The sequence below is a fragment of the Aedes albopictus genome, chromosome 2 (assembly GCF_035046485.1).
Source record: "Aedes albopictus strain Foshan chromosome 2, AalbF5, whole genome shotgun sequence".
Taxonomy (NCBI): Eukaryota; Metazoa; Arthropoda; class Insecta; order Diptera; family Culicidae; genus Aedes; species Aedes albopictus.
Window position 1 is genome coordinate 475,245,254 of NC_085137.1, and position 25,000 is coordinate 475,270,253.

Here is a 25,000-nt window from a genome sequence, read left to right on the forward strand (position 1 = left end):
CTGTTGCGTTGCATCGTTTCAGCTTGTCTTGAACGACGACGACAGCTCAGGAGAGCCGGAAATTTCAATAACAATAAACATTTCGGCGGGAACTGAGTGGTAAGCCGCAAAGGGCGCATTATCGTTATTGGAACTGCTGAACTTCTCCCGGGCCTGGGCCCGGTTCCCGGACCGGAATGGGCTGACGAGCTATAGTTTTACGATCTTTCGGCACGCGGGAATACGCCGTCTGGTGGATGTAATAAAAAAGGAGAGTTTCCGACAAACAAAGCACTAGAATGTTGAGAGGCTGCATGCTGTACGCGCGAGAAGCTATTTTGTCATTTGGGAGATAAGTGTTGACAGGCGAAGAAATGGATTATATTAGAAAAATGGTGAGCGTGGGAGCATAAGGGCTTCATGCTAAGTGGCATAACTGAATGACGTTCTGGGGGCACGATGGAAGGTGGGCGACATCGATAAGTGCATGATTGAATACGTGACGATGATGGATCCCATCTGGTACGAAGTTCTGGTTTCAAAAGTTATGCATTAGTGATCGGACATGTGTTAGATCAGGACAAATGTCAAGATTTGAACAGCCATCGGATACCCTCTTGAACAAATACCACACGTTCCAAGAACGCGCTTTCTCTCCGTCAGCTATGCCTTGCATCAGCATAATTTAACCTGTCCAAACATATTAAAAGCTAATTTATTACTAGAAAACATGACACCATAGTCGGCCACCCGATGCGATCTCGCATATACATAGATGATCTGAACAGTCTGGTCTGGATCTGGTTTGAAATGGATTCTCTCTGTATAAATTATCCAAACAGCATCAATTAGAACAACAGAAAGTGAAACCTAGGTGGACGTCTGTTTTTTTTACCAATTGAGAAGAATAGAAATGGGGGAATGAACTTTATTTTTCCATTCATGGAAATTGGATCCCACTCACAAAATATAAACAGTAAACATTAATGTGCGTAGGTGGAAGGCTCTCGAAGCAATTATGTGGTCTGTGCGTTCTGCCCTTTTAGCGAGAGTGGCTGTGTTGTATCATTAACTTAACCGAAATGGATCCCTGCACCTTTTAAAAGTCAAGTGGATTTTTTCTGAGTGGTTTGCCACCCATTGTAACTAGGCATGTTTCAAATCATATGCATAGTATTGGAATTGGTTTTATCATCTCAGCGACTTTTTTAGCTCACCTACTACATGCGTTGTAGAGTGGCTCACTATGAAAAACATAAAACAGATAAGTTTAATGCGTAGGAATATGCCATCATGGAGCAGAAAGTGTTGGAAATGGATAAGTAAGGAAAGTATGTTCATAATACTTGTTGGTTGAACTTTTCAGTGATTTTCCTAATTACAAAATGTTATCTAGAGGCAGTTATCGACTAAGGAATCTGGAAACTTGGGATGATTTTCGGCTTGGAAGTCGCAGTTGCTACCATATGATCAAATATTCTCCTTCATGTCGGATGTGCGTTACATCTTCTTCACAGAATTATAAGTGTTAATCGCTTTTGTGCTGAAAAGATTTGCAGAAGCATAATCCATAAAACCTCGGGATCAACTTCTTGAACACTAGTTATGTATGTTTTTTTTTTGCCGAATTCGGTTCGTACTTCGCACAACGACGGGCTTGGTGGTCTAGTGGCTACCGCTTCTGATTCGTATGCAGAAGGTCATGGGTTCAATCCCTGGCCCGTCATTTTCATCCTACTTTGTATCTTTCTATCCACTTTCTCTCGCTCTCTCTTCTCTACATATACAACTCATGTATATTCATATGTTCATAGCCATCGCTAGAACCAGAAACGAATTGAAAAAAGTCGTTTCCTTCCCTTCCGACTTCCACTCACAGCACAGCGTATATATAACGCCTATAAGTTATGCAACCAAAGCGTGCTGTGCCGCTTGACCTTATTCACCTTATTCACCACACAATCTATCACGAACACTATAAATAACCCCTATCCATGGATCGCATCACCGACCCAACGGTGACTCCCAGATCTGCCATCCTTTCCGTCTAACAAATACCCCAGTCCGTGAGGGTTGTGGGGACGCAGAGTGCTCTCGGTCTCTAGTAGCAACAACCAGTACATTCTAACATTCCTTTCCCTTCCCAGCTGACTATAAGGACTTGGCCGGCGCCATTATTGATCGAATATGCATGAGCTGCTAAAATTGCACTTTGAGAATAAGTGGAATGTCCCAGCCCCTTATTCAGTTGGATCTCAGTGTAATTGGTACCAGTTCAGATCAATCACGGAGGAGCAACCATTGACATGTATAGTCAGAATTGATCGTTTTTGATCGAATTCGGTTCGTACTTCGCACAACATTATCAATGGTCAATTTCTTTGCAGAGGAGCGGACATTTGACTATCACGCCGAGGACCTGGGATCGAATCCCACTCCCGACATACTCACAAAATGTGGGTTCTTCCTTCGGAAGGGAAGTAAAACGTGGGTCCCGAGATGAACTAGCCTGGGGCTAAAAATCTCGTTAATACAGATATAAAAAAAAATTCTTTGCAATATGATGCAAAAATGTTTAATTGGTAATGGAAAGTTCTCGGTTCTCGGTGAGGACGCTCTCAGATAACTTGTTAAGTATTTGTCTAATTTGAGATGTAATCCCAGCTAGAAGAAGATTACCGAAAACTGATAGATGATAAAGCTTCAAAATAGTATTGTAAGAGACGTTTTCAGAAACTCTTTTTTTTTAAGTAGTAAGATAGACTCCATGAATCATAAATCATTATTACATCAGTAAGCGTTAGATCAAACACGTTTTTAATTCAGAGTTTACCGCTTCTCACATCTGAAGGAGTAGAGTAGAATATTTAGATACAATCATCGAAGATGCACCCGAAATTGGTCTTCTATACATACAACAAACGCCTTTGAGGCACCATTGACTTTAGTCAGTGAGTGGACCATAAATACATGACTTCTGAATCCCTTTTCCAAGCCGTATGCGCATTAACCTATCAACTGCCACAGTACAACTTTATGACTGCACTTAAATTGGTCAACCAGACGTAGGCATCAATGTATAAATCAATCAGATTAATCTTCTTGTTGCGATTTGATTTAATTAGCCATACCATACACATTAGGCATGGTCACTTTTTCAAAAAAAATCTCAATTGTGAATTCTACGTCATGGCCAACACACGTCATGAATCTAGACGAGTTTCAAGGAGTTCCCAATGAATCTCAAAGGGAATTTGTAGAGAATATTTTGATGAATCTTTGATGAAACGGCAGAGGATTTTTTTTATACTTGGAGGAATTGTTGAAAGAGGAATCCCTGAAAAAATCTAACAAGTCTTTTAAATAATACCCTCCTAGAAAGCTGAGGAATCCTTAAAATAATCCCTGAAGAAATTTCTGCGCGAAGCTTTCGAGAAACAAACACCAGGCAAAATCCTTAAAGAAATCCTAGAAGGAATCTCCGAAGAAGTTTTTAGATAAATCACTAGAAAAGTTATTGGAGCAATCGCTGGAGAAATCTATAAGAAAATATCTGAGGACTTATAATATCATAGAGAACTGCCTAAACAGAGCTCCTGGGAGTAAGCTTTAGTAGGTATCCCTTTGAAAATCAATGGGAACCCCTCCGAGAAATCCTATGAACCATCCAAAAAAAAGGTTCCTGGGAAAACCAAGAAAAAATCGCTGCAGAAATTATGCAGAAATTTCTAAAGAAAAGTTTTGAGAAACCTTGAAAGAATCAAAGTTTTACTCTAGAAAAATCTCCGGAAGAATCGTAAAGGAATCTCAGGATAAATCTTCGAAGAAATCATTAGAGGAAGTCTTGAAGGAACCTGTAAAAGCCTTAGTAAAATTCACAAAAAAAATCTTATAGAAATCACTAAAGTAATCGCTCAAGAAACCCTGGTGAAAATTTGTAAAAAATCCCTGAAAGATTTCTTCAAAAAATCCATGAAGGAATTTTCTAACAAATCTCCAGGTAAATCGCTGAGGCAAGAATGCCTGAAGGACCCCCTTGAGAAATCCTTATAGATATCTTTTGCCATATCAGTAGAAAACCCCCCAGAAAAATTGTATGACATGGTCTGGGAGCCTTCTCGGAAAATGAAGTTCGAATTGAGGAAACACTGGATCTCGAAAACTTTGAAATAATCGCGGCAAAAAAACGGATAAATATGGATAATTTTTTGAGAAAGTCCTTGGAGAACGCCCTAGAGGAACTTTTAAACCCCTTGAGAAAATCTACAGAAGAATTCTTAGAGTAATCACTATTATACTGAATTGCAGACCATTATGTAACCAAAATCCCTACTCTTTCCTATTTACGAGGATGTCGGTTAGTCGCCGGCCTTTCGATAAATAGGCATCATCCCTTCCCTACTATTCATCGTACACGGGTAAAATTGTGCTCCCAAAAATCATAAAAACGACTCATGATTTCATGAGCCTAATTCATTTTCGTTTTATAAAAATACACCATGATTTGTGATCATGATAGTATGATCCATTGTCTCGTAGAGTAGAGTGGGGCAAAAGTTCGAGTGGGGCAAGAGTTTCTTTTGAAGTTTTTGAGCTCAATTCAAATTATTTCTTTCGAGTGTCAAGGTTGTTCGAAGCCTTTTTGGAAAAGTGTCTCTCACTCCAAAAATTATGAAAATTGATCAATATTTCGAAAAGTTATGACAAAAAGTTGGTTTTTCATCAAAAAATAGTAATATGCGATGGTCCTTACAACGCATGGAATGGAATTGTAATGAAATCGAGTTCGATATTTTATTTTGGGGCGTAACTAGGTATATTTCGAAGATGCCTTAGCATGTATAAAGTTTAGCAAAAAAGATTTGGAAATCACATTTTACACATAGTGGGGCAAAAGTTCGAATTGTGGGGCAAAAGTACGAGTCATGTAGCAACTTTAGGTAAAAACCTAAAATTCTGCAAAATGTACATGTTATCTCTAAAAATGATGGAATTAGTGAAAAAAGTCGATCAAAGTTGAAAAAAAATGTTGTTTTAACTGAATTTGGCAAAAAACTACTAATTTTTGGTGTATTAAATTTAACCCTAATTTGGGTAAAATCCAGATCGAAATTTAAAGTGTATTCCAGTTCTAACATCAAATATTAATTAGTTTTAGGTATTCCTATACCCAAAGTGTCAAAATAGTGTGCAACGGTTAGCGAAATTCCACAAACACTTGATTCGAACTTTTGCCCCAGTGGTGGGGCAAGAGTTCGAATAAAACACACACATACAAAAAGTGTTGTAACTCAAAACTGAAAAGACATTTGGCATAACTTTGTTCAGCAATATTTTTGCCCATGGATGGTAGAATCACCACACGGTATTCATATGTTTTTATCTGCTTCGATTTTTTGAAAAATATTGAAATTTCTACTAGGGTCGAACTTTTGCCCCACCTTACTCTAATGCTACCAATGCGTTACTTTTTTCCTGAAATCATAAATCTAAATCATATTTTTGAGATTTCGGATCATGGTTCCGGGTGCGCATCGCTTATGAATCTGACAGATTTTCTATGACCATGAAGCTAAATCATGTTATTGAGATTTCGAATCACGGTTTCGGGTGCGCATCGCTTAAGAATCTGATAAATTTTCTAGTTGATATATCATTTATTTTAAACAATTTTTGAAATTTTTGGAGTCAGAAAAGGGTTGGAACTATTCTGTTGTTTGACCGAGCCAGAAAGGGATCCAATAGGTACGGGGCGAATAATGAAGAGGCCCGGCAGTATGCAGTTGGAGCAAAGTCGGTGTCGGTGTAAGTCAAATCTATATTCCCATTTAAATAATGGCTTTTTAAATTTTTGTCACCATTCGCCAGCGATACCACACACTGAATGACCACGTTTTGACAGGTGTGCGGTGCGCGTAATGCTTGAAAATTTTCATGAGTTCGAGCTCATAAAAATGGTTGCAACAAATCATGATAGTAGTTGCTCATTTTATGAAATTATGATTCGTGATCATGATTTCATAAAATGACAAACCTTTATGTTTTATGATTTGTGAATCATAAAAATAGGATCAGATTTGTTTCCGTGTAACGAAGACTACACAACGCTATAGGCAGGTTAATTGGGGTTATTTTTGTTCCAGAGAGCGACCAATGGCGCCTAAGCCTAAATGGTTTGTAAGTCAGCAGGACAATTGGCCTAAATACCTGTGCTCCATCCATGAAGCACGAAGGCCCATGGAGTGACATAAAATCTCTTAGCTACGTCACTCCGTTGGTCTTTCATCTACTCAATAAAAGTTACACACTCTGAATCTTGTCGCATCACTTGCTTATAGTGAACACCAAATCAATCCATTCCAAATATCAAACTCCTTGACACCTATGGGGGCGTCGGTGAGTCGCTGACCTTTGGTAATGGAGATGTCATATCATTACATTCTTTCCTGTCCTCGTAACGGACTAGATGGGCATGGCCGACAATGGAAGTTTTCATGTATTTTCTACTTTAATCTCCGATTGGATAATCTTCTTTTCCAAATAACTATCCATAAGTAATTGGGATAAAAGTATTGAAGTAGTTTACGTGACAACTTTCAACGCAAGAAGAATCCTTAGAACAATCACTAAGAGAATCTCTGAAGAAAACCATGTTCACATTTCCAGTAAAAAAAAAACTCCTTCAGCCCAAGGACCAATTACTGTTGCATATATCTTTGTGAATCTCTTCTTTCCGAAGACTGAAGTAACTTGGTTACGTAAATCTCTAAATTCCTCCTCTCATTCGTGCTAGGAAACTAACTCATGTGATTCCACACCGACGACTACGACAGATGATCACACCCAATTCCACTTGCCGCGCTGCGCTAATTGCATCGGAAATCAATCCAATTGGCGAACACGGGACCTCGTATCGTATTTAGTCGTACCCAGTCAGTGGCCAATTCAATATCTCAGTGCAAGAAAAAAAAAACCTACTATCGAGCAAATATTAAATTTTGCGACATCATCGTCGTCGTCGTCGTCGTCGGTGGAGAAAAATAGCATCGCTGGAACTGGAATTCGAGCGCGACATGCCGCTAGCTTCTCCAAATTAGCATTGTAAATTTCGGGGACATGTTCGGTTCGTTTTCACTCATCCAATGGGGCAGTGGCGGCCGAACGTTATGGGATCGGCGTCAATTGCGCTGAAGATCCAAATAGTTGAATGATTGTTATTTATTCTTAATTTATTTATTTCAACTTACACGACGGGCTTGGCAATTTTGTGGCTACCGCTTCTGATTCGTATGCGGAAGGTTATAGGTTCAATCCCTGGCCTGTTCTTTTCTCTTGTTTTGTATTTTTCTATCAACTTTTTCTTTTTTCTGCATATACAACTCATGTATATTCCTAGTCATCTTCAGAATCAGAAACTGGTTAAAAAGCCGTTTCTCTTTCTTCCAACTTCACAACACAAAACAAGCTATGCAAACAGCGAACTGTGGCGCACAATAGAATAATCAGCACAAGATCTTATCACCTTACGCCAGGCATCCCTACACCAACGTGATCCCTCTGCCACACAGACCTTTCCCACAAATACTCCGGCATCGCTGCATAATCTTTTTTAGGTAGAGAGAACTCGACGGTCTGTCGTGAGCATGCGATTTCAATCTTCACTCTCTTTCCCTTTCCCACATTGACCTGGCCGGTGCCATTCTCGCCTAACAACGGAAGAACACACTTACTGAAGATGACTGTTAGTCCCCAGCAGCTATCTCATTGGTTCCTTGTATGAGTGTATCACTGGTCTGGCGATGCTGGATTATAAACTACGGGCGGCCAATCGAGCTCAAGCTCAGCTCAGCTACAAGATTCTTTAGAATATTTCAACATAGGGTGCCGAATTACTTGGGCAGTTATAGACTTGAATTTTTTAACTAAACATACAAAAAAGTTAAATGAATTGGTTCCAAATTCACTAAGTTACAGAAGAAAAGTGCCCAAAATAGAAGCCTTGCCGAAGTAGTCCCACTTCATTGCGAAACTCAAACTTTGTTCAGAAGACTACATTTTATACGAAAAATCTACTCGATGCCTTATTTTCTGGCCATCACTGTAACTCTCGTACATTGACCACCTCGAGACTATCAGTTTCACGATGGCTAAACTGTCATAATTATCTCATATTCTATGAGATATTCTATTTGCATGGGACACTTGTGCGAAGAGCGGCAGTATTCTGCTGCATGGTAAAACCAGTTGAAAATTGTTCGAAATTTTAAGTCAGTTCAGGGCTATCCAAACGATAAAAACGTTAAAAAAATATTACGTATCGCTACGCTTGGATCAACGAACTATTTTTTTTTCTCTGTCTCCTCTTCTTGGTGTATCGTTCTCACTAGGATAAAGCCTGTTTCTCAGGTTAGTGTTCTATGAACACCTTCACAGTTATCCACTGGCCAATGATCAATTTGCCTATGTATATCGCATTACAAGCTAGCACGAAGTTACTCTATGTTCAAAGAAGTAAGGAAACTCCCATTACGAAAAGATTCTGGACCGACCGGGAATTGAACCCTAAGCATGGTCTTACTCAATACCCGTGCGTTTATCACTGCGGCTATATGGGCCCTCTGATGAACAACTTGGTGTCTATAGCACACTGGGCCTGGTATTTTCCCGTGGCACTTCATGCTTCCATTGTACTTATCGCAAATAATAAATATTGTTAATTCAATTATATTGGAGGTTAACTCAAACATTATGGCAGTTTATTCTAGGTACAAACATCCTTGAAAAAAAAGATTACTGAAATACCTGAATGTTTTATTGAGCTTTAAATAAAAATAGCAGAAATTAAGTAAAATAAATCTCCGGTTCAGTTTGGTTTTCCATTCCGCAGAACTCTTAACTTGCTCATTCGGGTGTACGCCAGTCTAGTGAATACGATATTGTGGGTTCAAATCTAAAACCAGAACACGATTTTTTTTTTTGCTGCAAGTTTTCCAATGTCCCTGGATGTGGAAGATCAGCCATCAACTTTTAATCAGTGCAACTATCAACATTTGATCTAACCTCTCCTCTGTTTCTCCTTCTCTTCTCCTCCGGCAGGTGTGCTGAAAGACATTCAGGACGACTTCCAAATCGGCGATGACGAGGGCGGCCTGCTGCAGACGGCCTTCGTGGTGTTCTACATGGTGTTTGCGCCGGTGTTCGGCTACCTGGGCGATCGGTGGTCCCGCAAGTGGATCATGGCCCTCGGGGTGCTTCTGTGGAGCACGACGACCCTGCTCGGGTCCTTCATGACCAGCTACGGGTGGTTCATCACATTCCGTGCCATGGTGGGCATTGGCGAGGCGTCCTACAGTACGATCGCTCCGACGATCATTTCCGATCTGTTCGTGGGGGATTTGCGCTCTAAAATGCTGGCCCTGTTCTACTTTGCCATTCCAGTGGGGTCCGGGTTGGGGTAAGTCGTCTAATTCAATATGTAAAGTTGACAACTGATCAACAACTGTGGCCCAATTCAGATACATCGTCGGCTCGGAAACGGCCAAATTCTTCGGATCGTGGGCGTGGGCCCTTCGGGTCACTCCCATTCTGGGCATCGTCGCGGTGGTCCTGATCGCCCTGATTCGCGACCCGGAACGTGGACAAAGTGAAGGATCCCATCACATGCAAGCCACTTCCTACCGGGAGGACATCAAGGACATCGTGCGGAATCCATCGTTTATGCTGTCCACGGCTGGTTTTACCTGTGTTGCCTTCGTTGCCGGAGCGCTGGCCTGGTGGGGACCGAAGTTCATCTATCTGGGATTGGTGTCTCAACCGGGCAACGAAAACATCACCCTCAACGAGTAAGTAGCAAAACTCTATGTTTTCCATATTAGTGACCTTTTTCAGGACGTGTGTAACAATTACCTTTCTCGAAGCGTATCCTATAAGTTCGGAATAATAGCGATGCTAGCGGGGCTGATCGGCGTTCCGGCGGGATCCTACATGGCAAGGAGGCTGCGTCCGCAGTATCCTTCGTGTGATCCGATGATCTGCGCAGCGGGACTGTTCTGCAGCTCACCGCTCATCTACCTGGCGCTGGTAGTGACCAAGTACAGCGGACCCTGGTGTTTTTGCTTGGTTTTCTTCGCGGAAGTATCGTTGAACCTGACCTGGTCGATTGTTGCCGACATACTGCTGGTAAGAAGCTACGCTGGATTCGCCGAATGTTCTCCACATCAGCAGGGACGATCGCAGACATCACGCGGACACGCCTCGCGTCTAATAATCCCCTTATTCTTACAAAATCGTTCAAAGCATTCAAAACTTGAAAAAGATCTCTAACCTTTTGTCAACAACTTTCGTCCCGATTCCCGTTTTCCTAGAGTATCGTTCAACTTCGGTGCAATCACGATGGCAACCGGTATCATCGGGGTGCCGCTGGGTTCGTACCTGTCGCAGCGCTACAATCGCAAATATCCGCGAGCGGACGCGTACATCTGTGCCATCGGGCTGATTCTGAGCGCACCGCTGCTGGCCGGCGCCATGCTCACGGTCAACGTCAACTCCACGCTGGCATACGTTCTAATATTTTTCGCAGAGCTAACACTGAATCTCAATTGGGCAATAGTGGCGGATATTTTACTGGTAAGAGAAGCGAAGACCCCGTGATCCGCGTGTGATGAGACAGTTTGATGGTTCGTGTAAGTGGGTGCAGGAGGGCCTCGAATATTCTCAGCACACGGAGGGAAGAAATAAGGCTCTTGGAAATTCTTCGGCACACTAAACTTTCGGCTCCTAGCTGTTGGAAGCAAATGCACAGATGAGCAAGTGGTTTGGTCTAACGTTTTCGGATTGAATTCTAACAACTTGTAGCTGATGAACGTTGCTTGTATCCTGGCTGCGTCCCACCAGAGCAAACTTCATCAGTTCCGAGTGTCAAAATTTAGGTGTTTGTCACTTGTTTAATCGCTTGTACATTTTCTGCTACCTTTTCTCAACCTGTTGGTGGATGGTACTTTTTAACTCTAGTCATAAATGCGCTGTATATACGTCGGTCGATGGAAATCCGTGAAGCTTTTCTGTTCAGATTTCTATTCATTTTATCGTTTCATAAGTATTTGACCAACTTAATCAAAAGGTTTTCATCCTGCCATGCCCAGAACAGCACTAATAACCGATCATTTTCATTTATTTTTCCATTGTACAAGACGCTTTCATTTTCATCTGCAATTTTTCTTCCATTGTATCGCCCATAGTATTCAAGTATAAACATATTTTTCATTCCACTAGGCGTTTTCTTAAGTTCCATAGTGAATTAGTTTTGAGTGACACTCGGCTTCATCAAGTCGACCGGATTAAGATTGATATTTGAACTACTACATCATTCTTGTAATGACTCCATCAAATGGGAAGTCTACAGTTCTTCCAGAACTAGAGTTCTTCCAGAACTAGTGTTCTTCCAGAACTAGTGTTCTTCCAAAACTAGTGTTCTTCCAGAACTAGTGTTCTTCCAGAACTAGTGTTCTTCCAGAACTAGTGTTCTTCCAGAACTAGTGTTCTTCCAGAACTAGTGTTCTTCCAGAACTAGTGTTCTTCCAGAACTAGTGTTCTTCCAGAACTAGTGTTCTTCCAGAACTAGTGTTCTTCCAGAACTAGTGTTCTTCCAGAACTAGTGTTCTTCCAGAACTAGTGTTCTTCCAGAACTAGTGTTCTTCCAGAACTAGTGTTCTTCCAGAACTAGTGTTCTTCCAGAACTAGTGTTCTTCCAGAACTAGTGTTCTTCCAGAACTAGTGTTCTTCCAGAACTAGTGTTCTTCCAGAACTAGTGTTCTTCCAGAACTAGTGTTCTTCCAGAACTAGTGTTCTTCCAGAACTAGTGTTCTTCCAGAACTAGTGTTCTTCCAGAACTAGTGTTCTTCCAGAACTAGTGTTCTTCCAGAACTAGTGTTCTTCCAGAACTAGTGTTCTTCCAGAACTAGTGTTCTTCCAGAACTAGTGTTCTTCCAGAACTAGTGTTCTTCCAGAACTAGTGTTCTTCCAGAACTAGTGTTCTTCCAGAACTAGTGTTCTTCCAGAACTAGTGTTCTTCCAGAACTAGTGTTCTTCCAGAACTAGTGTTCTTCCAGAACTAGTGTTCTTCCAGAACTAGTGTTCTTCCAGAACTAGTGTTCTTCCAGAACTAGTGTTCTTCCAGAACTAGTGTTCTTCCAGAACTAGTGTTCTTCCAGAACTAGTGTTCTTCCAGAACTAGTGTTCTTCCAGAACTAGTGTTCTTCCAGAACTAGTGTTCTTCCAGAACTAGTGTTCTTCCAGAACTAGTGTTCTTCCAGAACTAGTGTTCTTCCAGAACTAGTGTTCTTCCAGAACAAGTGTTCTTCCAGAACAAGTGTTCTTCCAGAACAAGTGTTCTTCCAGAACTAGTGTTCTTCCAGAACTAGTGTTCTTCCAGAACTAGTGTTCTTCCAGAACTAGTGTTCTTCCAGAACTAGTGTTCTTCCAGAACTAGTGTTCTTCCAGAACTAGTGTTCTTCCAGAACTAGTGTTCTTCCAGAACTAGTGTTCTTCCAGAACTAGTGTTCTTCCAGAACTAGTGTTCTTCCAGAACTAGTGTTCTTCCAGAACTAGTGTTCTTCCAGAACTAGTGTTCTTCCAGAACTAGTGTTCTTCCAGAACTAGTGTTCTTCCAGAACTAGTGTTCTTCCAGAACTAGTGTTCTTCCAGAACTAGTGTTCTTCCAGAACTAGTGTTCTTCCAGAACTAGTGTTCTTCCAGAACTAGTGTTCTTCCAGAACTTGTGTTCTTCCAGAACTAGTGTTCTTCCAGAACTAGTGTTCTTCCAGAACTAGTGTTCTTCCAGAACTTGTGTTTTTCTAGAACTAGAGGTCTTCCAGAACTTGTGTTTTTCTAGAACTAGAGGTCTTCCAGAACTTGTGTTTTTCTAGAACTAGAGGTCTTCCAGAACTTGTGTTCTTCTAGAACTAGAGGTCTTCCAGAACAAGAGTTCTTTCAAGAATTTTTCACATTGCTTGATTGTTTTCTTAGATATCGTTCCTTTGACAACACACGTTTCTATGCCACATTGGTTTTTGCCACACGGAGCCATGGTATATTTCCAATAATTACCTATTGAATTCACCAAATCACAAAAGCCGACATCTCTTCTTGTCAAGCAATGATTAAGGAATAGAGTGTTTGTTGATGCCCCCAAGGGGGAGTCTTGCAGCATTATGATGATGATTACAGTAAACCCAGCTATCTCATGACGAATATTGAACAACCTGATTCAGCTGCATGTTATAGTTGTGAATCCGATTGTGAAACTGACCAGTTTTTGCGAAACTGCATTTCCAAGTACTTGATAAGCATGGAGAGAAATTGACTTCATATATCTTATTCGGGATATTATGTAGTTCTCAATCCGCTGTGATAGGAAGCTATAGGGCCTCTTTACGCTTTATACAAGAACACTGTGACGCTGTTTGAACCCATTGTGGTACGCCACAGGTAACGGTTCCTATTTCTTTATCTCTATCCCGATTCCTGTTTTATTTTCAACTCGCTCAGGTAGAAGAAGAAATAATCTTATTTTATGGCGATGGAACAACATTGCCCATTGGAAGGAAACGTGTCTCTGATATCGGATAAACCTTGCTCCGGAAGTGCGCCAGTCATAAATCAGTAAACGTACTCCCCTGATCAGGATACACTTTCCATTTATTCTTGATCCACGAGTAAACTACCAAGGTACTTCCCATCCACCATTATTCTCTATTGAATTGAATTTACGAAGCTCCCCTCGATACAATTAATTTCTTCAACCTTGCTTGACTGCAACAGTTGCCCCACATCAAACTCCATTGCACTTCCTACACTTCTAATCCCATGAATCGAAATTGCATGTTCATACCGGCCGGCGCCGATATAAATTGCACACCACGCGCTCTTCTGCATGTAACTTACGCCCGATTCACCACACAAGTCGTCTAGAAGAAGAAGCAAGGGGTTGCGCTCGCTCATAAAATCATACCATCAACAATGCCCCCTTCATTCTCTATTTCGAAAGTCAAGAACACACATATCTCTCATTTCCCTTCCCCATCCGTCGATGGCGTCGTTCGTCGGTGTCGTCGCCGGCGAGACTGATGTACGCTTTGCGTGCAACTATCGTACGATGTCCGCCGATTGCTAGCTCAAACGGATCGTAACCACGCACAAAGAGGAATACATGCATACTACACTAACCAAGCTGAATGCGAGAATCCATTTCCGGTTCATTTCGCCTTGAGGAAATTTCTTTACTACCGGACGACCGGCACCAGATCGACATGCAAATTTCTGAACTTAGGAATCTATAACGGCGACGACAGCTTCGCATCGGTTTAAGCTTACAATATATCACCATCTCACCAACAGCGTTCGAGAGATTGTAACAGATGTTTGATATTCGCACACACCGCTGCTAGTTTTTCAACCACCACCACACACTCGTTGCTAACTTTTGTTGTTTGCTAATTTTGTTAACTCAATTTAATTTAATCGCATTACGAATTACCTCAAAATTCACTCAAAATTGACAACCCCCTAAGTAAAATATCTTGCACCTTTTGTCCAATTGAGGGCAAAGCTGAGACTCGTTTAAAGCTAATCGGTACAGTGTTAGCTTTAAGATAGTTTAAGAGAAATTCTAGAACTGTATGTTAACGTAGTTGAAAAAGGATAGGGCAACCGCGAAATACTAACACACCTAAGTCGAAGCAAACAATCGATTTCCTACACTAAAACTCGCTAATACCTAGCTATATGTAACAACGTACCTACTAACTACTTCACCAATTTCAATATTTCCCAATCAATCCAACTAAACATCCACTAACCACCAACCGAACAGAAAACACGTGCACCTACTTTCGCCCCTTGCTTCCATAAATGACCACTAGCGGCATCTGTTGTCGCCTAGCTGCGAATCGTGCAGCAATGTGCCAAACCATTTTTTTGCGCGTTTTGCCTTTTTCGCTCCATACGTGTGCTGCTGCCTTGCCCCTCTGTGAGAATATTCGACGACTACCGCTCGCAGAGCACTTGCATTCCACTTCCACCGCACACTGAAGCTAAACGACAACCTGCTAATCACAAATTTTCTTTCCCATCTTTCGAAACACAGTACGTAGTGGTGCCTACTCGTCGCTCCACAGCGGAAGCCTTCCAGATTTTGATCTCGCACGCGCTCGGGGATGCCGGTAGTCCATACTTTGTCGGAAAGGTGAGTAGTTGATGCTTTGGAGTACCGCATGGTTTAATGTATTAAAGCCGTATTTTACTATAATTTCCTTATTTTATTCATTACAATGTTTGATATTTCTATAACTTTTACTTTTATTATCACTTTCATGCAATTCTGTTCTACCTATAATTTGTATTTTATATAACTCATTTTAGTATCATTATGACAAATGGTCTGGTTCATTATGCAACAGAAATAAGTTGCATAATGAAAAATAGTTACATAATGTTCATAATGCAACTAATTTGAGTCGCATTATGAACATTATGCTATGCTATGCTATTATGCTGCCGCAATTCTGCAAAGTGACGTAAGCGACATTGATAGTTTTGGCCCATTTTTTGGTTATGATGCATGAAACTCTTACTTATCCTCTAAGTTTCTTTCCATAGATGATAGATTACGACTAGAACTTGCATTCTAATACAGCAGGAATACCACAGTGTTATTATTTCCCCAGATACCTACCTTGATACCTTGTTGGCTACAAAGTAACTTTACTCCAATGCCGAGCGTATAGTAGAGCACCATCTTCGTCGGTCTTGGGCGATGTTCCTCCAGTTTCCCCGAACGTGTAGGGATCGTAGATCTTCTTCAACCGCGTGCAGCCAGCGAGTTCGCGGCCGCCCACGAAGTCGCCTACCTCTACCGGGTTCTCTGCTGAATATTGTTTTCGCTATTCTTTCTTCCGACATTCGCACTACGTGTCCAGCCCACTGAAGTCTGCCGTATTTTATACGTTTCACAATATTCGCATCTTCGTACACTTGGTACAACTCGTGATTCATGCGTCTGCGCCACATTCCATTTTCTTGTTTCCCACCGAGAATTGTCCGCAACACTTTGCGCTCAAAAACTCCAAAAGCTTTTCGGTCTACCTCCTTTAACGTCCACGCTTCGTGACCGTAGAGGGCAACCGGAAGAATCAGCGTCTTATACAGAGCGAATTTTGTTTGCGTTTGCAAGTTACGGGACCTAAGCTGGCTACGCAATCCGTAAAAGGCCCTATTCGCAGCTGCAATACGCCTTTTCACTTCACGGGAAACGTCATTGTCACATGTCACAAGTGTTCCAAGATAAACAAATTCTTCAACAACTTCAAACACTTCCCCCTCAACCACTACCTCAGCACTAACACCACTAGGCCTGCTTCTGTCTCTACCCGCTATCATGTACTTCGTCTTGGTAGAGTTAATCGTCAAGCCTATCCCCAGATATTATAGGGTGCGGGCACCGGTTTTGGCCAGTCTAAGGGAAATCATTTTTATAAAAATAACCAATAATCTTATGAAAACAACCAATGCGTCAAAAGAAAGGTTTCAATCTATATTTTGAAGGAAAAATGCAGAAATCATGCCAATACTTGATTTTTGTATTAAAAGTGGCACTGGCCAAAATAGAAGCTCTGCCGCAGTTTTGGCCATATTCTTAAGTTTGGTTTCTATTTTGGCCAATCACGTGTATTTCTTATGGGAGTGGCCAAATTAGAAGCACCCTGGCCAAAATAGATATATGGGAGCAGATTTTTTAAGGAAATATATTTTTTTCTTCCAGTTTTTAATCAAAATGTGTGGTTTTCACAGCTGTAATCATCATATTGTATTAGGATCTACTAGTAAAAAATAAATTTACGCCAATTTAGATCGCAACAGGCTCAATATCGCACTATGGCCAAAACTCCGGACTGGCCAAAACTGAAGCTTCTACCCTATATAATATACCCGAAAATATCGAAATTTTGAATGGCGCTTACGTCACTCTGCAGAATTACGGCAGTATGAACATTATGCAACTTAAATGAGTTGCATTATGAAAAAAAACCCGATTTAATCCACCTATGGTGAACAGAACCCTTCTTACACTTATTAAAAATATTGTTGTATTATTCGTTTTTAACAAATTTATTTTGTGTGATTGATCAAAAGTTCTAGAAAATATTGTGGATTTGGCATCTAGTGGATTGGTTTCCAAAATAGTATTAGACCATGCACTAAACTACCAGAAATGCCAGACACCTCCTAGAAACTTGTATCGGAATATTAAAAAAATAGCTTACATATTCTGGAATATTGTATCTTTTGTTAACTGCCAAAAGATCTTGAATCGATTAACAAATGGATAAGAAAATCAGCGGGATACACTTCGTCTAATATCTATAATCAGTCGAATAAAATAGCTCCGAAGTACTTGGTGTTCATGGTTATGGTGTAAAAATGATATATCTACTATATAAATCAGTTTTGGCATTTACTAGTTATTTTGGCTGTCCAGTTCTTGCATTTTTCCCACAATATATAAATTCAAAGCTTTCATTTAACATATTGTTAGTTGTCATTGATTTCCTGTTTATTTGTAATTTGTTATTTATAATTTTATTGAAAATAATAACCTGCTAGTATACACTTTATATGAGGTCAGCATTATTTATAGAAAAATAATTTTCCTTAGACTGACCAAAAGCTTATGCAAGATAACAAGTGAATATAATAATAAAAAATAGGAATTTATTGAAATACTCTTCGAAAGATATCTCAGTAACCAAATGTCCAATCGAAATAAAATTTCAAGGCCTTTTACAAGGATATTGTAGCTTTCATTTGGTGCTTAGAGAACCCAAATCGGTTGACAGACGGCTGAGATATTTATTATGGTACCCTTGGTCAAAAATCTCCCAAAAAGTTAACCTATATTACTCCCAAGTACTCTTTGAAAGATATCTCGGTAACCAAATGTCCAATCCTAATGAAATTGTATAGGGTTCTACTAGAATGTTGTAGCTTTCATTTGGTGCCAGGATAACCGAAATCGGTTGACAGACGGCTAAGATATTTATTATGATACTTTTGGTCAAAAATCTCAAAAGGTTTAGTTGTATAAATCCTAAGTACTCTTCGAAATATATCTCTGTAACCAAATGTCCAATCGAAATAAAATTTCTGGGTGATCTACTAGGATGCTGTAGCTTTCATTTGGTGCCAAGAGAACCCAAATCGATTGACAAACGGTCGAAATATTTATTATGATACACTTGGTCAAAAATCTTAAAAAGTTTAGAAGTATGACTCATAAGTACTCTTCGAGAGATATCTCGGTAACCAAACGTCCAATCGAAAAAAAATTCAATAGCGTTCTACTAGGATGTAGTAGCTTTCATTTGCTTCCAAGAGAACTCAAATCGGTTGACAGACGGCTGAGAAACGTGCGTGACTTTTTTTTTGTAACGCACATACACACACACACATACACACATACACACATACACACACACACACACACATACAGACATTTGCTCAGTTCGTCGAGCTGAGTTCATTGGTATATGAAACTCGGCCCTCCGGGCCTCGGATCGGAAGTCGGTTTTTCGAGCGATATTTATACCCTTCTTATGGGTGTAAGAAGGGTAAAACATTGCATAAAATTTTGTATGAAACTCGTCACAAAACTCGTTTTTTACAGCAGTCGTAATATAAATGTACGACACGTGTTAAAAAAATAGTTATTTATGTGACGAGTTGCAAAAAGTTGATTTTTTTCAGCACGAGTCGTACATTTATCCAACGAGGCGAAGAGTGCTGAAAAAGTCGAGTTTTGCAATGAGTTCCATACAAAATTTTATGCAATGATTTTTTTTCATAATGCAACTCATTTGAGTTGCATAATGTTCATAATGCAACTCAAATGAGTTGCATTATGAACATTATGCAACTATTTTTCATTATGCAACTCATTTCAGTTGCATTATGAACCGGTACGGAAAAGTTGGCCATTTTGATACTGAAATGAATAGTATAAAATAGAAATTATGACACTGAATTGCATAAAATAACTTTTTGCAACTCGTTACATAAATAACTATTATTTTATCCCTCTTCCAAAATTTACAGTTAAAAATAAATAAATAAATAACTATTATTTTGTCCTGTGAAGCTGTTATAATATGCTTCCTTTCGAAATGATACCTCACCTCCTTAGAATTGTTTTTTTTAAAGAAATCTACGAGGTTAAGCTGTTTTCACAGGATTGTTTTCAATTGCTAAATAACATGATTAGTGAATCACACGCGTGACCTATCACTATCATACTATCATTTAGAAGGAAGTTAAACAAAAAATTTAATTTTCTATTAAAAAAATCCATATTTTTTTTATTAGACATCGGGCATTGGCATAAATCAGCTTTTGATTTCACTGTTACGCCGTCAGTTCCATTTAGCGAAGAAGAAGAAGAAGTAATTATCTCCTGAAAATTTGGAAGTTTGAAAAGGAAATACCAGTTTCCTACCAGCTTGATCATCAATTTTATCGATTATTTCTATCCGGTTTTCGATTTTTTCTACCCGGTTTTCACAAAAAAGGATATCTCGAACAACTGAATTACAAAAATACAAAATGGGATTTCACAAAACATAACCTCTCTTTAGGAGGACAATTGAAGAATAGTTTTGTTGATTATACCGTGAAATTCCTCCTAGATTTTTCAACCACTACTTTCTGCTTTTTTATGAGCTTTCTATCGAGGATTCATAGATGTCTTGAATTGATTTTGAAATATTACTTTAAAATAAAAAAAAAATCAAATTACTTGGAATAACCAAAACGGCTGTCTTTACAAACAGATAGCCTAGCTAGGGGCAAGACACTAGGAGCAATCCGGAGCCTGAGCTACTTTGAAAAAAAAAATCTATTTGTCGGAATCAATCCAATATATTTCTGGATAACGGACAACACATTTTGAAAGCAGGAACTATGTAGAGGAATGCTCAGTACCATTCTGAAAAAAAGGTTTACTCTTGCTGCACCTCTCTGATTCCTAGCAAAAGTAGCACTGTCACAATGTTAAAGTCCGTATACGGTGGCGCCTTCGTTTTGATGCGAGGAATGTCGAAAAAGCTGCCTTCAACTATCGATTCCAGGAGGATTTCTGAAAGAATCCCATGAGGAAATACTAGAGGATTTGACGATGACCCTTCATCATTTTTTGAGCAAGCCTAAGCAAGCTTCTGGAGAAATTCTCAGACCAATTCATATTATTTTGTTATAGGGAATCGCGCTACTTGGGCGGTGGCTTCTATATTCGTCTGTTTTCCACTATAACTCAGTCAATCTTGAACCAATTGACACAATTATTGGAATGCGGTGAGATAGGTATAGTATCTACCCGTGTACAAAATTTCAAGTCAATCAGTTCAAAATTGACCCAGTTACAGTGGAAAACAGACGAAAATAACAGACGAAGAAAACCACCGCCCAAGTAGCGCGATACCCTATCCATTGTATAATTTCTGAAGGAATTTAAGAAAGAATTTCTAGAAAAACCCTCGAGCAAAATAATATGTTTTTTTCCTGGGTTTTTTCTGTGTTTTGTAGAAATTTCTGAGGTTATTCTTGTTGATTTTTTTAGAAGGAGCCTTGGAGAAATTTCTGTTTGTGTGGGAATCTTCGGAAGATATGCGAATAAATCGTCTTAAATACCTATTTTGGATTTACTTGTCTTTTAGCAGGAAACGTCTTATAACTTGTAAATAGGCTATATTCATGATATAAGCTAGAATAACGCATAAAAGCACACATTGTTTTACCGATTTTGCCAACGTGTTGCCAAAATTGGTAAGAAACTGTATTTGAAATTATCCTCGGAGGACATTTTGTAGGAATCTTTGAAGTAATTTAGAGAGGAATCTTCGGGGATAGTTATACAGGAGTTCTACAAGGACCCTCGGAAGGAAAAAAAAATAAACTCTGTAGGAGTCCCCGGGGAAATTCCTTGAGAAATTCTTTAAAAAAATGTTAATTTCTCGAGCAATCCTTAGAGGAATTATATCATCGTTAATTTAGTATGAACCTGGATGAACTTCCAAAGAAGAAATTTTGAAGGGAATCATTCTGGAAAACTTTTCAAAAGACTTTCTCAAAGGAAGGTCCTCCTAATTTTTTTTTTTTTTTTTGAGCGAGCGTAAGCAAACTTCTCGGGAACTTCTCAGAGCAATTTATATATTTTTACATTCTTGGCAAAATTCTGAAGAACATCAAGAAAGAATTTCTGGAGGATTCTCGTTTTTTTCTCAAGAGAATCATACTGAAAAACTTTTGAGGAAGGTTTCTCGGACAAATTCAGGCATTTTTTTTCAAAGACATTTCAAGGAATCTTGGAAGAATCTTGGACATTCTTTGAAAGGAATCTTTGAACAAAATTCGTTAGAAATATTTGTAAACAATCTGAAAATTCTGGATAAATCTTTTTTGAGGATCCAAAGAGGAATGCCTGGGGAGAAATTTGTAGAAATTCTCTGGCTAATGTTTGGAGAAATTTCGATAAGGGTCGCTGGGGAATTTCTGAAGTTATATATAATATACAATAATTGAAGAAAAAAAAGAATTTCTAGATTCGTTGAGAAATCCTTTGGGGAACTTCTAAAATTCTTAAAAAAAAATCGGTTGGATTCCATTCAATGAAGATCTTAGAATACTCAAAGAAATTAGGAAATAATTGTTGAATAAGCCTTTGGAGGTATTCTTGAAAAAGCCTTTCGAGGAAATTCCTGAAGAAAATGTAAGAGGGATTCCAGAAAAAATCTTAGCACGATGTCTTGGATAAATCTGAAGAAGAATTTGCGAGAAATGTTCAGACGATTGATCAGACGATGATCATAATTGTTTTCATTCGGTTCAATAAATCCAGGGATGTAACAGTTTTAAAATCGCTTTCAGATAGATATGCATTTCATTAGAATTGCATCAACTTCATGTAGATTAGCCCAATCTTTCCCAGACGACTGTTAATAGACAACTAGTTGATTAACTTGTGAATATTTGAGAAATTTTTTATGTACTTTTCGAAAAGTTACCAAAAAGTGAAATTTCGCCTGTTTCACAAGTAGGTTTTTTAACAGGGTGGAATTCTAAATTAAAACAAAAACACATAGTTGGTAAATTTAGTATAAGCTTTAGATGTTTCAAGCATGAATTTTGAAATTAATAGGCATGTTTGAGGAATATGGAATATGTTCGTTTTTTCGGTATCATAATACCAAACTGCGTCAAAAAAAACATAATATCAGACTTTCTAAGAAACATCGGGAATAATGCAATGCAATCCCTGTTCCAGTTGGTCATCTCACCAACCATTTTTCCAACCTTGAAAAGAGCTCTGGAGCACTAGATGGAAAAATCATTATGGGCCCACATTTGCAAGAGTCCGCCTTCTCATTGCCATGAATTGGGTAATGTGAGGAGACTCATACGTCTGTTTCCTTATGTTTGTAAACAAGTTTGACGGGTGCCTTCCTAGTTTCATCGACCGGTGTACATCCAATGAACCTAGGCTAATCGAGAGGATGAAGAAATCGGTCAGTAAATCATTAAAAAAAATGTTTCATGAGTTCCATTCCTGTAGCAATTCATTCTAAAATTTAGAATACCTCTCAAAGTTGTTCAAATAATTGTTCCTTGGAGTTCTGCAGCAGTAACTACTTCAAATTTTTGTTGAGTATTTCTTTAGTAATAATTTTTAGAATTCCTTCAACAGTTTCTCCCGAATTCCTTCCCAGTTTATTTCAAACATGCCTCCAGGGATCCCTTCAAAAGATCTTCCAAACCAATCTAACAGTAGTACAGGTCGAACTCGAATATCAGGAGTCGGGTTTTGAAGCTTACCAAATATATATCTATTAACGGAATGTTGTATAAAGCTGACATTTTTTTTTTATCTGTATTAACGAGATTTTTAGCCCTGGGCTAGTTCATCTCGGGACCCACGCTTTACTTCCCGAAGGAAGAACTCACATTTTGTGAGTTTGTCAGGAGTGGGATTCGATCCCAGGTCCTCGGCGTGATAGTCAAGTGTTCTAACCATCCAACCAGATCCGCTCCACAGCTGACATTTTCTTCAAAAACTTCAGAACCTGACTCCAGATAACCGTATCCTGTAGTTGAATAATAGTTTATAGAGCTAAAGCTCTCCAAAAGTGTTTTGCTAACACTTATGCAGCGAGAAAAATTTAATTCCAAAATAGAAAGCAGAACCCAATGAGCAATCGAACGAAACATTCAGATCAGACGGACCTTAGAAGGAACAATGTGTGCTCACGGTCACGAGACACTTAGGCTACATAAAGTTTTCAGCAATGTCTCTACTTTAGCAGCTTTCAAGTTCAAGGTGAAATAATAACTCATAGGGTCTAAGTTATAGGAGTAGTCGCAGGGGTAGGCTACGTAGATTACCTACCTTTTTATGTACCGCAAATAGTAATGAGTTATAGTAATACGGCACTTTCTTGTTATTCCATTTCTTCAAATACGTCCATATAATATACCTTCTTCTTTTTTGCCACAGATTTCAGAAGCCATCAAGCGGTTACTGCGGCTATCGGCAGTCGGCGTCGCTGCCGTTTTCCCTCCGGATCTAACCAGCTATTCTCAGCTGGCAGAGAATGTCACGATATCTACCAGCACAACCACCACCACCACGACCACCCTGAGCCCACTTCCACAGGCCGCTGATGAAGATACGGCATCGGTTCAGTTCCGTGCGCTACAGTACGCTCTGTTCTCGACCAGCTTCGTGGAAATCATCGGTGGCGTGTTCTTCCTCCTGACGGCGATGTACATTCTGCGGGACCGACGAAACGTCGAACGAGCAGTGGCAGGTAAGACACTCCCTTGCGACAAGTTATCCTCATCCAACTCTCAAGATCGCTTTCTAGCCGCTTTAACTGAAATCTGAAAAAAATGTAACTAACCGCGTCCATCCGTGCATATTGATCGTTGCCACCTCACACATGTTAGTAGCTAACGCGTATAAATCTTGTTCTTCTCGTTCGAACATTTTTGCGTTTGCTTTTTTATTTTCGTGCGCATCACATTAAGGCTGCGAACTAGAACTCAGCGAAAGCTCATCCGGTTCGGAAACGCTAGAGCCAAACGGCATCCCTTCATTGTCATCAGCCCATCAACGGCAGCGTAGTGGCCGTCACCATCACCACCCAGAACAGCAACAGCAAAACCAACGACGACAGTCGTCGGGAGCCATTTGTCCATCGTCATCGTCCTAACAGCAACCGCCAATCGAGATCATTTAATTGGTAGTGTCATTTGGATCCTAAAGATCGCAGGACGGGACGCAGGATCCAAACGGTGTGCCTACCAATCCGTTGTTGTTACTTTCGTTCGAACCCAGAACCAAATGCCACTCACCAAACCGCACAAGTGTTGAGCACTACACTGACTGTGTCCCATTGTAGCCATTTAGGTTAGTGTCATGAGCGGTTTCTATTTGTTGTGTTTGTTGTCGAGTGTTTGTTGGTCTACGTGATCTTTTCCTTTCATTTTTGTTAGTGTGATGTGTGAAATGTTTGTCCACTTTTTAGTTTATTTATTTTTCTGATTTATGATTTATATTTTTATGATTTATTTACTTATTTCTTGTTTAGCAAAGAAATAGTAGTTGTAAATATTTAGCCAAATCAAGAGTAAAACCTTCGATATCAAGATAGCTAAAACATGAATAAATGACATGAATGATCAAATTACTTTCCTAGCTTTCTAACTTTTCTGGCCGCGAGTCAATAAACGTTCGATGAATATTCAAGAATAAATAGTTTTCAATGAAATAGATCATGTGCCGTTTTTTGTTAATATGGAACGAGCTCACAATTTTTTCCCATTCTAGTGTTTAGTTGATGCAACATTTTCATATGAATTTTTCAAGGCTTTTGTAGGCAAATTTTTCAGGTACTATAGAATATCTAGAAGAAATAAACGA

General features: G+C 39.5%; 1 protein-coding gene across 4 annotated transcripts in view; it reads left to right on the top strand.

Annotated features, from left to right (window-relative positions):
* LOC109418026 (protein spinster) overlaps nt 1-25,000 on the top strand; it is a 127,256-nt gene that overhangs the window by 81,239 nt on the left and 21,017 nt on the right. The window contains exons 2-7 of one of the 4 annotated variants that reach the window (XM_029856127.2): nt 9,076-9,433; nt 9,495-9,821; nt 9,897-10,158; nt 15,122-15,220; nt 23,573-23,885; nt 24,106-24,487. In XM_029856127.2, the coding sequence (XP_029711987.2) occupies nt 9,076-9,433; nt 9,495-9,821; nt 9,897-10,158; nt 15,122-15,220; nt 23,573-23,885; nt 24,106-24,290 (1,544 nt within the window). In that variant the 3' untranslated portion in view covers nt 24,291-24,487. Of the gene's footprint in view, nt 1-9,075; nt 9,434-9,494; nt 9,822-9,896; nt 10,159-10,343; nt 10,606-15,121; nt 15,221-23,572; nt 23,886-24,105; nt 24,488-25,000 lie in introns of all 4 variants that reach the window. The other 3 variants (XM_029856126.2, XM_029856129.2, XM_029856128.2) reach the window with 3 other exon arrangements.